Consider the following 15,461-nt stretch of genomic DNA (forward strand, 5'->3'; position numbering starts at 1 on the left):
AATGGGTGTTTTTGATTGGAATGGAGTTGGGAAAGGAGGGTTTGAATGAAATTGGGGGGTTTGAAGGTTGAGAGGAATTCATGGCTACTAGTTCAATTCATAGAATAAAGAGATTATTACTTCTACTTTCGCGGTAATAATTCGGAAACATTCCCGCCGCTCGTAATAACTACGGAGTAAAACCCAAACAAGCTCCCTATATGCATGTCACAAGTGTACATATATATAATAAGACAGCTATCAGTTAAATTCATTAATTAATCAATTGTTTATTTTATAAACATAATTTATAGATTTAATCTTTAGTGTTTAATTTTTTTTTTAATTTTTAAACATAATATAATATAATAATATGATATATTCAACTATATATATCAGCCGAGACTTGGAAATTTACTGTAGCAATTATTATTATTTTTTATTTAAAAAAACGTCGGGCAATCAAAACAGTACTAGTGCTTTTGTGACGGATACCTGCTACTCCGTAATTGACTAATTGCTTCCCCATCCTTTTCATAAAAATATTATATTAATTAACACAAAATCAGCAATTAAAAATCTCGTGAGTTCTCTTGAGAGTTACTACTACATAAATTGCACAGGGCCTTCTACAACCATCTTCAGTTCAAGTTAATAAGCTTATCCATTCACTTTCACTATAAGAATTAATTAATAATCGTTCAATTGAGATAAATTCAAAATGAGGAGTGAGATCGGGCGGCGGAGTACGGTGGTGGAGGAAGAGGAAGAGCGGCGGAAGACGGCAGCGAAGGATGAAGTGGAATACGAAATGGATGATGATATAATAAGTATAGGTCGGAACCAAAGAAAACGACGACGTAACAGTGTGCTGACATTGCTGACGTGGGATTTAATGGATTCTAGTCACGGAGGAATATCAATAAACAGAGACAAACTTATGGATGGTATCAAAGGCTTCTACATCCACCCTCAATCCAGGTTTCTATTCTTACATTATCCCTTTTCTATTTACTGTATACTCTCGCACACCACACAAAAAAAAAAAAAAAAAAAAAAAAAAAAAACTTATTATGTTTTTACTTTTTACATATGTTTTTGTCTCTTTTTATCTTATATGCAAAACTTAGGACATAAATGAAATCTATGTTACGCAGGCTAGGGGTTAAATACTTGTTATATACTAAAATAGGGAGGGGGTTTGTTTAGAATTACCGCTAATTTTAATTTAATTTTTCTATAAAAAAGAAAGTAAAAATATGATCGTTGAAAACCATGTCGTGGAATCCGTTGTGGTATACTCTACGCTTCAAAATTTCTCATAAAGCCCTATTAAACTCGTTACGGATGTTGTTTGTGTGCCGAATAGAAAGAATGCGGCTTCACAATTGCCCCAATTAAAATAGTCTAATAATCTTACGTCTATATGTGATGACACATGAGTCGTGACCACATGACTTCTATGAATATAATCATGTTTTTTTTTTTAACGACAATTTTAGCATCGAATCCTCTCATTTGCCACCTACACACCCGTTAAGAAGAAACTCCTCATATCTGTCGCGCGAAGCGTACCCAAAATGTTTTAGGTTAACTGTTTGACCTGCACGGAGTTAAAGATACCAGAGGCACAACCTTTGAATGTTGGATCATAATTTGAGAATGAACCTCATCGGATGAGCAACGGGAGGAAGCGACGTCGGGCGAACCCGAATTTTACGACTTTTTCGACTAGCTAGTCGACCGGGTGGACTACGGATCGGGTCATTCGCGTATAAATATGCATGATTCGGGTACGAATCAACCCTTAAAGGTTTGTCGTCTCGCAAAATGATCGGTGGTTTAGGTAGTGGACGTCTGCGATTGCTTATTACGCTTTCTGGGCAACAAAATTTTAGACACATACGAAGTACTTTCCATGCTTTTTCATGCATAAACAGACACCCTGACGTCGATATTGTACACACACAGCTTCAATGAAATTCGTGCACTAGCTCCCCTTCGCCAATCCTTTTTGAATTCGTTGTAAATACCAATACACACTTTGACATCTTTTTCCATTTCCTGCTATTTTCCAGTTATTTGATCGTTGTTCTTTTTGCGATTAGCGACAAGATTATAGTCGCCTACAATCGTATTCCACAAATAGGATGAACAACAACATCAACAAAACCCAATATCACATAAGTAGTGTATGGAGGATGTGAGATGTAAACAATCCCTCCCCTATCCGAGAATAAAGACAAGTAGAGTTAAAAACACTCTTAAAAGTAGAGAAAGTCATCTCTCTCTATTTGACGGATAGGGAAATTTTTTCCGAGTGGACTTCCGGCCGATAAGTAGAAAAAAAAATAAAAATAAGAAATTGAATAAAAATAAAATAAAATACTAAAATAAAATAAAATAAAATAAAATAAAACATAAATTTAGTGATTTAGTCGGGTTTAATTAATGATTGACTTGAAAAATGAAATCATAAATTTAGATGGTGTTCAAATCTGTAATTTTTTAAATGTTTTGTTTCTAAATATTTAAATACGTTCTATATCTTTCATTCTTTTCTTTTGAATACAGCTGTCTAACATTAGTGGCTCATCAATTCGCATGTTTCAAGTTTGTATCATCGTCACAACATGATCATTGTCATTACATTAAATTATTACTCGTAATAATTATAATTAATTATATATAATATATAATACTGTATACTAGTATATTAATATAATAATAATTAATAATTAATAATATATATAATAACATAAATATATAAATATAATATAAATATAGATAATAATAAAAAGCACCATGTTACCGTAAAACTTGACACATCATAGTCAAACAATTGACACATATCCAGCTTTCAGCTAATTTACAATTACATCTAATCTAATCTAATACAAGTATAAAATAAGGTAAATACACACACACAAAAAGTAAAGAAATAAACTATAAGAAAGTGAAAAGGACAAGAAACTCTTAAAAATTCATAGCTTTAATGTCATTATGCCCGGGTTATAGCTTCGATGTTGATGGTTTTGTGAAATTTTAAAATTATAATATTCTTGGTTAACCTTCACTAATTTAATTGAAGAATAAGTCAAAATAATGATAAATATACAGATTCATTTTTATTTTTTATTTTATTTTATTATTATTATATATATATATATTTTTTTTTAAAACGAAATCTCAGACGCCTTTCACAAGAAATACAAACATGAAATTCGGTGTATAACCAAGCCTCCACAATAACTAACCGAAGAAATACCTCCCTAAACATACAAACAAAATAAAACTAAACCGAGCTAAAAACAAAGGAACTAAACGTCTAACCAATTAACACAAGCAAAACCAAACAAACGAACGAAATAATATGACAGAGCCGAAACAACCCGATCAACCTTTAGGCCTTGCGTTTTTCAACTTGCTATTTACCGTCTCTCTCATAATCCTTTTCCTGGACCGATTTTCAATCTTGTAAGTCAGAAAATTGGCCGAACCGTCTCGAACCAAAATAGCTGTGGAAGGAGGAAGCTTTCCCGAGTCAACAAGATCTTGAAAAAAATCTACTTTTTTCTAGTTTGAGACCCGCCACCAGAGAACATCCAACCCGACCAACAACATCAACATCTTTAACTAATTTTGAAACACTTCTCAGAAATCTTCATCGTCGTCATTGTCTTGTAGCTTAAATGACTCGAAACGACCGTCTCTTTCCCCTTAATTTTCGACCCATTACCTTCAAAACCAACATGTAAATCCTTGTTTTTTTTATATTTAAACGATACCAATCACCACGAAAGCCTTCACAGGCAGGATCAGAGCAATCACAAATTTTCTTCCACCATGACCAAACTTAACCAGTATGAATTTATCATCGATCCGACTAGAAACAACTTCTTCCGTCGTCGACATCTTACCTCTTGTCAATGTCTTCATGATCACGTCTAAACCAACATTATTTTCTTCGGATAAAAGTGAGCCCGTGGCCTTGGTACTTACATCTGGACCCGAAGAAGGCCCAACAGAGAGGTTTGGCCCAAAACCATTACTTACATCATCTTCCACTGTGCCAAACTTAATACCCGACCCACCAGGCCCATAATTTAAAACTCAAATGTGGCCCGATAAAAGAAACAGCAGCAGTGGCAGTAAGTTTAACAGGCCCGCTAGTTAATGACCTCAAATCTCCCTGCTTTGAATGAATGCTAATAAAAACACTTGCGGTCTGATCAATGACAGGAACTTTGCAAAAATGCAGATTCATATGAATTCCTGTATTAACCTAAAATTGATTGATTGAGAAAAGGCATGCGTTTCATTGATCGATAAATAGCAAGGAAAGAATATCACTAAATAACAAAATTCTCAATTCTAGCAATTTTCTAAATAAATAAATAAATCAAATTCTTGTAAACATGGGTTTGACATTTACAGATGTGATTCACCAACACCCCCCTCAAGCTGATGCATGAATTTCAAACATGCTCAGCGTGGATCCTAGTGTTTCAAAGGCTGGTCGAGGAAGGCTTTTTGTGAGGATATCTGCGATTTGTTGTTGTGATGGAAGGTAGCTCATATATACTGTTCCATCTTTAATTTTTTCTTTTTTGAAGTGTCGATCTACTTTCACATGCTTTGTTCGATCATGATGTACCAGGTTATATGATATGCGAAAGGCAGCTTCATTGTCAGAATATAACCTGATGGGAGATGTTGAGATATTTAATTCCTTAAGTACTCTGTTCAACCAGATACCTTCGCATAATCTATGAGCTACTGCTCAAAATTCTGCTTCTGCACTGCTTCGAGAAACCACATATTACTTCTTGCTGCGCCATGGTACTAGATTCCCGCAAACATAGGTGCAATAATGACTTGTTTGTCGACCATCATTGGTTGCTGATCCCGTAGGATCCCTTAGGATGAATATCGTATGAATATTGATGAATCTAGGAAGATTGTAGAGAGAAAATAATTATTTCATTCCGCAACTTCCTTGAACTCTTTACATATCTTTGGCTATGTGTGTGATTGACTCACTTCTAAGGATGCCTTGTGGGATATATATATATATAGCCCTCGTCTATGTCCCACCATTATAAGGCTTAGCACACAATCTATGCAATTCCTGGGGTTCTAACAATCTCCCATTTTGCATCGATTGTGTGCAAAAATTTAGCATCCATACAATTTACATACAAAAAATTTAAAACTACTAGTCTAGTCTTCGATTTATGTATGTTGTCGTTGTTTGACGATCTTGACATTCTTGAATTTCTTGAACTTCAACGGACTTCTTGAGGATCTTCTTCAAATTGCTAAAGACCTCGCATTTACTTTCCCTTATATCTCCCCGCAAAATGTGATTATCTCTTAAGCATATTTTGATCAGAGAGGGAAAGGGTATCAGAGCCTATGCAAAGGTAATTGACGTTGCATCTTCATGCATAGCGCCCCCTTAACGAATGCGTAAAATTGTATAGGGTATCAGAGCCAGGAATTGTGGTAAGCATGTGTTCACTACCCCTAGAAAGAATAAACGTTGCTCCCCTAGAAGTAAGAACAGTTTCTACCCCTTAACAAGTTACGTCAATCAAGGTACATGTGATATTTAACATCTCTTTGAAGAGCGGGTCCCATACTGAAGTATATGGAAACCGTAGTGAAGTCAAATAATCTTCATTTATAATACCACTTGTAGGTATTATCAATTGCATCAATGGATTATTCGCTCCACTTTGTTGGAATACTTGGTTTAGCTTGTGAGAATAATTTTGGTGGTACTGAAGGGAATGAAGTTTCAGGCATCATCACGGACCTTGGCTTAAACTTGAGTAACTCTTGAAAAGAGTATTTGGTTGGTGATGAAGAATCGGGTGTGGTGTCAGTTTTGATTGCGCCTTTATAACTTGACACTTGTTGCGGAAACTGAAACTTTGATGTTTTAAAAACAAGGTCAACTTTGGTACAAGGGGTTTTTCTCGGACTTATGAGTGGCTTCTTGGTTTTGTATGGAAACCAACCATATTGATCTTGATAACCCGTAATTTCTCCATTCCCCCATATGTGGTTTTCAGAAACGGACGATTGACATTGGTCTCGTAACTGGAATAAATATTTTTGCTTGACGAAACGGATTTCTTGGGTTTAGGAACTGTAGGAGGAGTGGATTTCGTCCTGATGACCTTCTTCTCAACCGTTTGAGGAGAATCCGGAATCGTAGCCTTTGGTTCATCCACCACTGATCAGATCAGTAATAACTCCTACTGACACCATCTCGGGTTTCAAATGTGGTAATGATTCTTCCCGTGAAGAACTTGTAGATGATTTGAACTTCATCTTTGAAATTTGATCTTTCAAATCGGAAATTTCAGAAAGATAATCTTCTTTTTCCTTTTTGAGTCCTTTGATGATTAGCATGACACACGTATTTTGTTCTATATACGTTCTCTGTTGTCGATCATAGGTTTGTTGCAGTGTACATACTTTAGCTTCTAGCTTTTCTTCTCTCACTTTGCTTTGAGAAAGAAGTAGACTCAATTTCGTAATCTAAGCTTTAAGCTTGGAAATCTCTGAATCAGTTGACATCATTGTGTAAAGTACGCGAAACGTCGAACAATTATCAAGAATTATAGCTTTTTCTCCCCCTCAAAATATGATTCCCGTGAATCACATTTTGAATATGACGTTTCGTTAGTTTTCGTTAACTTTCCTTTAAGTCTCCGTTAAGTGCACGGTTAAGGATTCCCCTCTAAAACAACAACAACAACAACAAAACCCAATACCACATAAGTGGTGTATGGGGGAGGTGAGATGTAGACAATCCTTCCCCTATTCGAGAATAAAGACAAGTCATTTCTCCACTCGGAGTGAAAACACTCTCAAATGTAGAGAAAGTCATCCCTCTCTCCATTCGACAGATAGAGAGATTGCTTCCGAGTAGACCTCCGGCCAATAAGTAGGAAAAAAGTTTTAAAAAAATAAAATTAAAATTAAAAATAAAATTGAGATAGCATGAAAATGATAAAATCAAATTTCCATGGGTTTTAAATCATGTATGAAATTTAATTTAGGCTCTATAAGTCAGTCAAATCGCCAATAAATCGCCAATCAGATTTCCCTCTAAAAATTCTTGGGAAAAATTGATGTCGGAAACTTTTGAGATATGAACTTATATGTCTCCGGGTGGTTGAGGAAAATTTTTGAGGTTTTCCAAAAATTTTCGGCAAATTTCATTCGAAATCGTGCAATTTCAGGTGGTTTTCAGGGACGAAAAATTTTCTGTTGTGAAAATTTAAATCTCGCGTAAAAATGAGGAAAAATTTAAATTTTTCTAGAGGTTTCCCGCCTTTTTTTTCTTAGAATAAAGGGTTTGATTCTTGGGGGTTAAATCAGATTCAGATAGGTAACAAATTCTCTAGATTCTCATACCAAAGTAATCAGATTCAGTATCAAATTCAGATTCGGTAAGATGTTAGATTCGGATTCGGTTTCGGTAAGGTGTCAGATTCGGTTTCGGTAAGGTGTCAGATTCGAATTCGGTAAAATAACTGCCACCGAATCTCAATTAATATAACTGTACGAACTGAAACAAAATCAATCAAATGACCGAATTGAAACGTGAAATCTTCTGCAATTCAATCCTTATGCTCCAAATAACATCTTCAAGTATCAATTTGAAGCAAAACAGTAACAAATTTGCAGAATTCAAGCTAACCGAATGTGTTCAAGTGATGAACACAAAATCCAAAAAACTAAATTTGATGCATTTATGAAGATGATTCCTGAACGAATGTTGTTCCGAATCACTTTCCTAATGCTCGTTGATCAATAACAAGCACCGATTCCAACAATATAGCACGAATTGATTTTTGGACGTTTTTGGCTCCAAACCTTCAAGTTAAGATCTGGAACTCGTTTATTAATGAAAATGAAATCTGTTTGATGTCGAAGTTTCGGTTTCAGATCAGTATCACTAACTTGTAATCCTTTTGATGATTCAGCTACGAATTATGAAACTTCGAATTTTGAGTTTAAAGGTTCAAGATGAAGATCGTGAACAATTTTTCAGTTTTGATGATTATGATATGAAATCGATATGAAGATGATAATCAAAATATGTTTTGTGATAAATTTAGGTTTATTTTGGAGGTTTTTGGAGGTACCGAATCTGTTGTTTTTGAACAGAATGCAAATTCGGTAAGGGAAAAATGTCAAATTTAAAGACTCAAAACACGATATTCAAGTGGATCGAAGTTAGAACAGATCTAACAACCGCTCTGATACCACATGTTGGATCCTAAAATCAACATGAACACGATGAATGGAACGAATAGCTATAAAGTAATCAAGGAAGTAGAGAGAAAATGAGACTTTCTATTCTACGGCTTCCTTGATCTATATGAAGTATATTGACTATCATTAGTTTCTATAAAGTTTCTAGGTCCTTTTTATAGCCCTCATCTAAAGGACCTTTTGGGAGTACGATTGACTCATTCTAGGGTTCTAACAATATCCCCTCATGAGCTAATCATACTTCCGAACGAACACTCCATAGGAAATACATACAAAATTACATGAAAGAAACATGTTATTGCTAACAAGCTCCCCTCACGAATCTTGCATGGCCGTTAGAAGTAGATCTTTGAAGTTGGAATTCTTCTACCTCTAATGGTCTTTGAGTTTGCACAGCGGAAATGCGCAACCATGTGACATTCATCGTAGCATCTCTTCATGTCGTTGAAGACTATAACTCCCCTCCAACACTTGCCTTGATTAGTAAGCTCGAAAAACTTGAGAAACTCCCCTCACAAAGTATATGGGGCAAGAATTAGGTCATTATATCGCTCAACTCGATATAAGGTAGCTTTGTGACCGTTGGCTCCTTCGAAGTTCCTAACATCTCAAATACTCCCCCAAGGATGTGGAAGTCGCTTTTCATTTTCCTTTGCTCACTCGTCAAACAAGTAATGCTTCGACTTTGTCTTTCTAGAATTTTCTTGCATTGAGAAGTTGTTTAGATACTTTAGAAGCTCCCCCCTCAAAGTACATGAGCTCACATCAATGGTTCGATCATATTGGCTCCCGCAGGTAGTCCCTATAATCATATCATGTGTGGTATCCATACCGTCGGTTTTACTACCGAGACATATCTTGAACTAATCATCGTTCCAAAGAATACTTTCGATATTGGCCAAAAGAAAACTCCCCATATGATGTAGGATCTTCTTCGAGTCTCTAGCTCCCCCCCCCCCCCACACACACACACACACCCCAAAAGCAAACAATTCTTTCTTTGAAGTCCGAGTCCAATACCGTATGTGTATTGAAGTCACAATGTTAAGCCCGAGTCCCATACTGAGTGTATGGAAGTCATACGAACATCAACCATATACATATCTCCCCCACAATGATGCTTGCATGTAATAAAAGCTTCATTGTATAAAATGGTTGATGTAGCCGGCAATTCCCCAAAATATCTTAAAGAACGCGTATGAGAAAAACCGTGTGAATCTGAGTCTCAAAAGTAGTGGAAAAATATGCTTTGGAGGTTCAGATTCTGTAAGAGACCACCCTTGAAACATCTGACATTCTGTAATGGGCCAAAAGTGTTAAAATGTAGCGAGATTCGGTTATGGGACTGGTCTTGCAAAACCTTGAAACCTGTCAGAGACTAAAACTGAAAGTTCACCAGATTCTCATATTTGGACTGAAATTAGCTTGTTGGTCTCATCAGATTCGGTAGGCCCACTTAAAAGGTAACAAGTTCCAAGCTATTGAGCTTGTCCAGATTCGGTAGGCCCCATAAGGAAAGCATTTGAACAGCAGTCCAAGGAATTAATTATGCTTGTTGGGCCTAATTCAAATTCAGTAAGGAAGATTCACATTCGGTAAGCCCAATTAAGCAAGAGGCCCAATATCACGTTCGGTATCGTATCAATGATATATTTTGTAACAACTACTTTGTAACACCCTCATTTTTTTTATACAGCGGAAGACTGTATTTACATAAATACCCTTAGTTAATCTCAAACGTGATTATCACAGATGCTGTAACGACCCGACTTCGTTTCATAAAACTCGACACGAATTTTTTTATTTTTTTTACATACAGCACCTGGCACGGAGTGCCATCAATTTGGCACGGCGTGCCACTTTGATCCTGCCAAAGCTTTCGAGCCATGACACAGCGCGCCTTCAAGTTGGCACGGCGTGCCACTCTGAATCTGCCCATTTTGGTCAAAATTTTATATTCGTACACGACAATTAATACCCCCAAATCACAATTAAGGCAAACCAACCATATTACATTGTTATAAATGTTGTACCAAATACATTTTCACAAGAAAATAAGTTTTACGACCCCGGGACCAATCTCGACCCGTTTAACAAATTTGAATACAAGTTTCGACCCAATAAGTTTAGATACCAAACGACACTCGAGCATGGGTTTGGGATTAAACTACCCAAAAACTAGGTCGAACTTCAAAAGTAATCCTCTAGCATAATCAAACGGGGAGTTCGCTAGTCCAAACGTATACCCTTGCCTTTATCCACGCCGGAGCCTAAAAAGAGTAAACAACGAGAGGGTAAGCAAAACGCTTAGTGAATGCAATAATTATACGCATACATATATAACCTACTTACTTGCCATCACTTACACAATTACCGCATACACGCTAGCAATCTAATTACCATACCATCGCAAAGTATAACGCTAAATCTCCAATACCACAAGCTAGCACAAACAATAGCATATAACCCGAACAATATAATATGCTACACTACAACACATAACCATGGTTAACCAATCGTACAAGGGAATGGTGCTCGCGAAAGACCATTGGTGTTCACAACATCCGTTAGCGTACTTAACACTGCGACACTAACCCCCGGGTGGCATCTTAACACCTCGATACTTCACCCCGTCAAACTTCCCGGAATGGTGTCTTAACACTTCGATACTTCACTCGTCATACGTTCTGGAGTGGTGTCTTAACACTTCGACACTTCACTCGTCACGTGAAATGTGGTGTCTTAACATTTCGACACTTCACATCTCACGCTACACAAATAAATACATCATATACGTACGCATATAATTATTCCATTCACCTTTTAACCGGAAAGTGAAAATAAGCAATTTAGCACCTCAACCGTCAATGCAATCCACCTATTTCATTAACATAAATCAACACACAACTAAATAGAGCTTCCGACCCGCCCAAATAGACACTTAGTGCAATTGTTCACCATTTGCACTCACAACGCCAATCTTAGGCCTAAACCACCAATAATCACTAAAGCTAGTGACCATGGCTTTAAATCACCCAATTACACATCACTAGGTTATTAAATTCGTGCTAGTGTTCTTTTGACCCAAAAACCCATTTTGTCCTAACAATGGGTCAAACACCAATCTTGCAAGTTTCACACCTCAAATCACTAGTTATTCAATTTTATTAGTAAACTTTAACCAATGTTAACTCATAACACTAACAATTTCATCACCTAACTCTAAATTACTAATATTAAGTTTATTACACTTTCACCCAAACCATAAACCCCCTATTTCACAAAAATCTAGGATTTAATTACTTGCAAGACCCAAATATGAACACTAACACAATTAATTCACAAAATCCGAGTTAGAGACTTACCACAACACTTATAGAGGTGCTAGAAGGTAGAAACACGAAGGATTAAACCGAATCTAGCAAAAACCACTTGGAAAGCTTCACAAATCTACTTTCTCTCTCTACTCTCTCTCTAATTAAAGGAGATGAAGATAAGGTTGGTGAATGGGGATAAATGAGGCCAAAATCTGCTTTTAATGCTACCATACTCGTTCTATTGTGAAATTACCAAAATGCCCTCATCAAATTTTTAATTGAAATAAGGATTGCTGAATCAGGTGCTGGCACGGCGTGCCAATTAAGTGGCACGGCGTGCCACAGTGCAAAATTCCCAAAATTTTATTATTTACACCGTGCGAGTTGTACTTTTGCCCCATGATTCGTTCTTCACGGTTGGATCTGTATGTTATGCGATCTGCTTCGCGCTACATGTTGTTGGGACGCTCCGCGCTATTAAAATTCGGTATAATCCCTTCAACTATACACGGAATGATAAAATTTGCAACATGCAAAGGTGTTGCAACAATGAGTTCTGCAATGATACAACCAATTTTTACAAATGTAAACATGCAAGGCGCAGTAATTGAAACAGCCAATGCACAGGATAATTTGGTTATCATAAATCGCACTTATCAAGAACAAACAATCAAAAATTGGCAGCAATTTAGATGCAGATATTAAACAGAAGTTAGTGCAACTGCTAATTACAAACATGGATGTCTTTGCATGGTGTGAGCAAGACATGACCGGCGTTCCGCGAAATGTTGCGGAACATAGACTTAATGCAAATCCCGTGCTAAAACCAATAATTCAAAAGCGCAGAGGCATGGCTCCAGACCGCATGCAATGGTTATCTGGAGAGGTAACTAAGCTTGTTAAAGCAGGCATTTTGCGAGAAGTAAAATATCAAACATGGGTTGCGAACCCAGTACTTGTTAAAAAGCCCGATGGATCGTGGCGAAGGTGCATTGATTTCAAGGATATCAATAAGACATGCCTAAAAGATAACTATCCCAATTAAGTGGCACGCACACCCTACCTTGAAAGGACAACAAACCATGCGGCCTAAGGTAATAGACTCTGTTTGCCCCATGATTCGTTCTTCAAGCTTGTTGTTAACAAAAGCTTCAATTTGAATCTCACCAAGCTTTACTAGAAAATCGTTAGTAATAGTCATGCGTAACGATCCTACTCGTATCGCCGGATGTTGACTCTTTCGACTCAACGCATCCGCGACCACATTCGCCTTACCCGGATGGTAAAGTATTTCACAATCATAATCTTTTACCAAATCGATCCATCTACGTTGACGATTGTTCAAGTCTGGTTGATCAAAGAGGTGTTTCAAACTTCTATGATCTGAATACATCGTGCACTTGACACCATACAAGTAGTGGCGCCAAATCTTCAACGCATGAACCACCGCCGCCAATTCAAGATCATGAGTCGGATATCTCTTTTCGTGTTCCTTTAATTGTCTAGAGGCATAAGCGATGACTTTATCCCGTTGCATTAGAACACACCTGATCCCATTAAATGAGGCATCACAATAAACCGTCATATCTTCTATCTCTTCCGGCAACACCAACACCGGAGCTTGACACAATTTCTCCTTTAACAATTAAAAGCAATTTCTTGCTCGTTCTCCCAATTGAATCTTACATTCTTCCTCGTCAATTTGGTAAATGGAGAAGCGATTTTAGAAAAGTCTTGGATAAACCGACGATAATAACCGGCCAATCCGAGAAAACTTCGAATTTCCTTAGGTGTAGTCGGTTGTCCCCAACTCTTTACCGCCTCTTTCTTCCCCGGATCTTCTTGAATGCCTTCTTTATTCACAATATGGCCAAGGAATTGCACTTTCCTTAACCAAAATTCACGCTTGGAATACTTAGCATACAACTTCTCCTTCTGCAACGTCTTCAACACTTCGCGCAAATGGCGTTCATGTTCCTTCATACACTTAGAATAGACAAGTATGTCGTCAATAAACACAATTACCGACTTGTCCAACATAGGTTGGCACACTCAGTTCATAAGATCCATGAATGCCGCCGGTGCATTTGTAAGACCGAAAGGCATAACTACAAATTCAAAATGCCCGCAACGAGTTCGAAAGGCCGTTTTCTCAATATCTTTCTCACGGACCCGCATTTGGTGATAACTGGACCGTAAGTCAATTTTGAAAAAATTCGCGCTTTGGAGTTGGTTAAACAAATCGTCAATCCGAGGCAATGGATAACGATTCTTAATTGTCACTTTGTTCAACTCCCGATAATCGATGCACATCCGCATACTACCATCTTTCTTCTTCACAAACAAAATCGGAGCACCCCATGGCGAAGCACTTCTATTATGAAATTACCAAAATGCCCTCGTCAAATTTTTAATTGAAACAAGGATTGCTGAATTAGGTGCTGGCACGGCGTGCCACAGTGCAAAATTCCCAAAATTTTGTTATTTACACCGTGCGAGTTGTACTTTTGGTTTTCGAGTCTTACAGATGCTTAGTTAATTACTTCATTACAAACCATAGTTGTTACGTTAAACGATTAGTTACATATTTACAAAAGTTAAGACATCAGAGTTCGTCTTGTCCAACACATCTTCAACCCGACTCCCGTCCCTACCAGCACTAAGATCCAAAACCTGCAAGAGAGGAGGTGAGGGGTTAGCACAAGGCTAAGTGAATGGAACTATCAAAAGGTCTAGCATACAGTACCAACTTGTACTCCTATAACAAAAACTTATACAATCACATACAACAAACAACAACTGGCAACTATGCTTCAACTAGAGGACTGATGGCTTGTATGGGCACACGACCACTATCTGATCAGGCTAGAGTCTACCGATAGTCCTTACTACTGAATCCCTAGTATAGTAAATCCATACGCAGGTGATGCGTCATTCAGCACTATACTCAACAAACAGTAGCCAACTGGACCCAACCACAACTAGGTTGACCTCTCTGAGCTGAACCTAACAGATCAAGGTGACAACAACAACAACAACTTGTGCATATACTACTACTGCCGCCCCCCCCCCCCCCCCCCCCCCCCCCGGCCCCCGCCACGACCCCCGCCCCCGCCACCGCCACTGCCACTGCCACTACTACTACTAGCATGACAACCCTAAACTGCGATCAATGGTATAACATAACTACTAAATATGGCAACTAACAACAATATAAACACAGTAGCGCAACTTGCTACTCTATACTACACCAGGAGATAATCCCACTCACCGATTACCAGCAACAGCTCAGTTATCTAACTCTGAGCTTCTTCTGTGTTCTTAACACCTGAGAACAACACAAATGAAGTCAATATACATATCCAACCCAATATAATAAAATCATACTATAAACTAGGTCATATCATCATATATTCATCATTTCATAAGTCCACCTCATGTATCTAATCAATATCATCATACAAGCGTGTGCAAAACAGGACATACGCACTAAAACCTATTTTCCCGCCCCGAAAGCAGTTTGATCTAGCTTCTTAAAAGTTTACCATTAAAAAGTACTCGTCAATACGGTTCCAATGATATTTGATTCATCAAAAATGGAGTTACGGTTTGAAAGTTACGACCAAAACAATTTTCACAAAATGCTGAAAAGACACAATACCGAGTGTCTAGACACACTACCGACTGTCTAGACACACACGACCGAGTGTGTTCTGGAGCTGCTGAAACTTGAAAAAGTGACGGGTTTGAGCCATTTTCGACCAATTCTTGCTCCAAGACTCGTTTTTGACCTCAAAACTTACCACATATTGTTCATAAAACATTTAGGAACATAAACCCACAAGATTTTAGCACAAACAATATCAA

The 15,461-nt window shown here is 37.5% G+C and overlaps 1 protein-coding gene across 1 annotated transcript in view; it reads left to right on the plus strand.

The window, feature by feature from the left end:
- Positions 1-501: 501 nt before the first annotated feature.
- LOC139863092 (potassium channel SKOR-like) overlaps positions 502-15,461 on the plus strand; it is a 50,481-nt gene continuing 35,521 nt past the window's right edge. Inside the window, exon 1 of the mRNA XM_071851735.1 lies at positions 502-960. Within this exon, the coding sequence (XP_071707836.1) occupies positions 701-960 (260 nt within the window). The 5' untranslated portion in view covers positions 502-700. The remainder of the gene's footprint in view (positions 961-15,461) is intronic.

Source organism: Rutidosis leptorrhynchoides, chromosome 8 (assembly GCF_046630445.1).
Source record: "Rutidosis leptorrhynchoides isolate AG116_Rl617_1_P2 chromosome 8, CSIRO_AGI_Rlap_v1, whole genome shotgun sequence".
In the NCBI taxonomy this organism is placed as follows: Eukaryota; Viridiplantae; Streptophyta; class Magnoliopsida; order Asterales; family Asteraceae; genus Rutidosis; species Rutidosis leptorrhynchoides.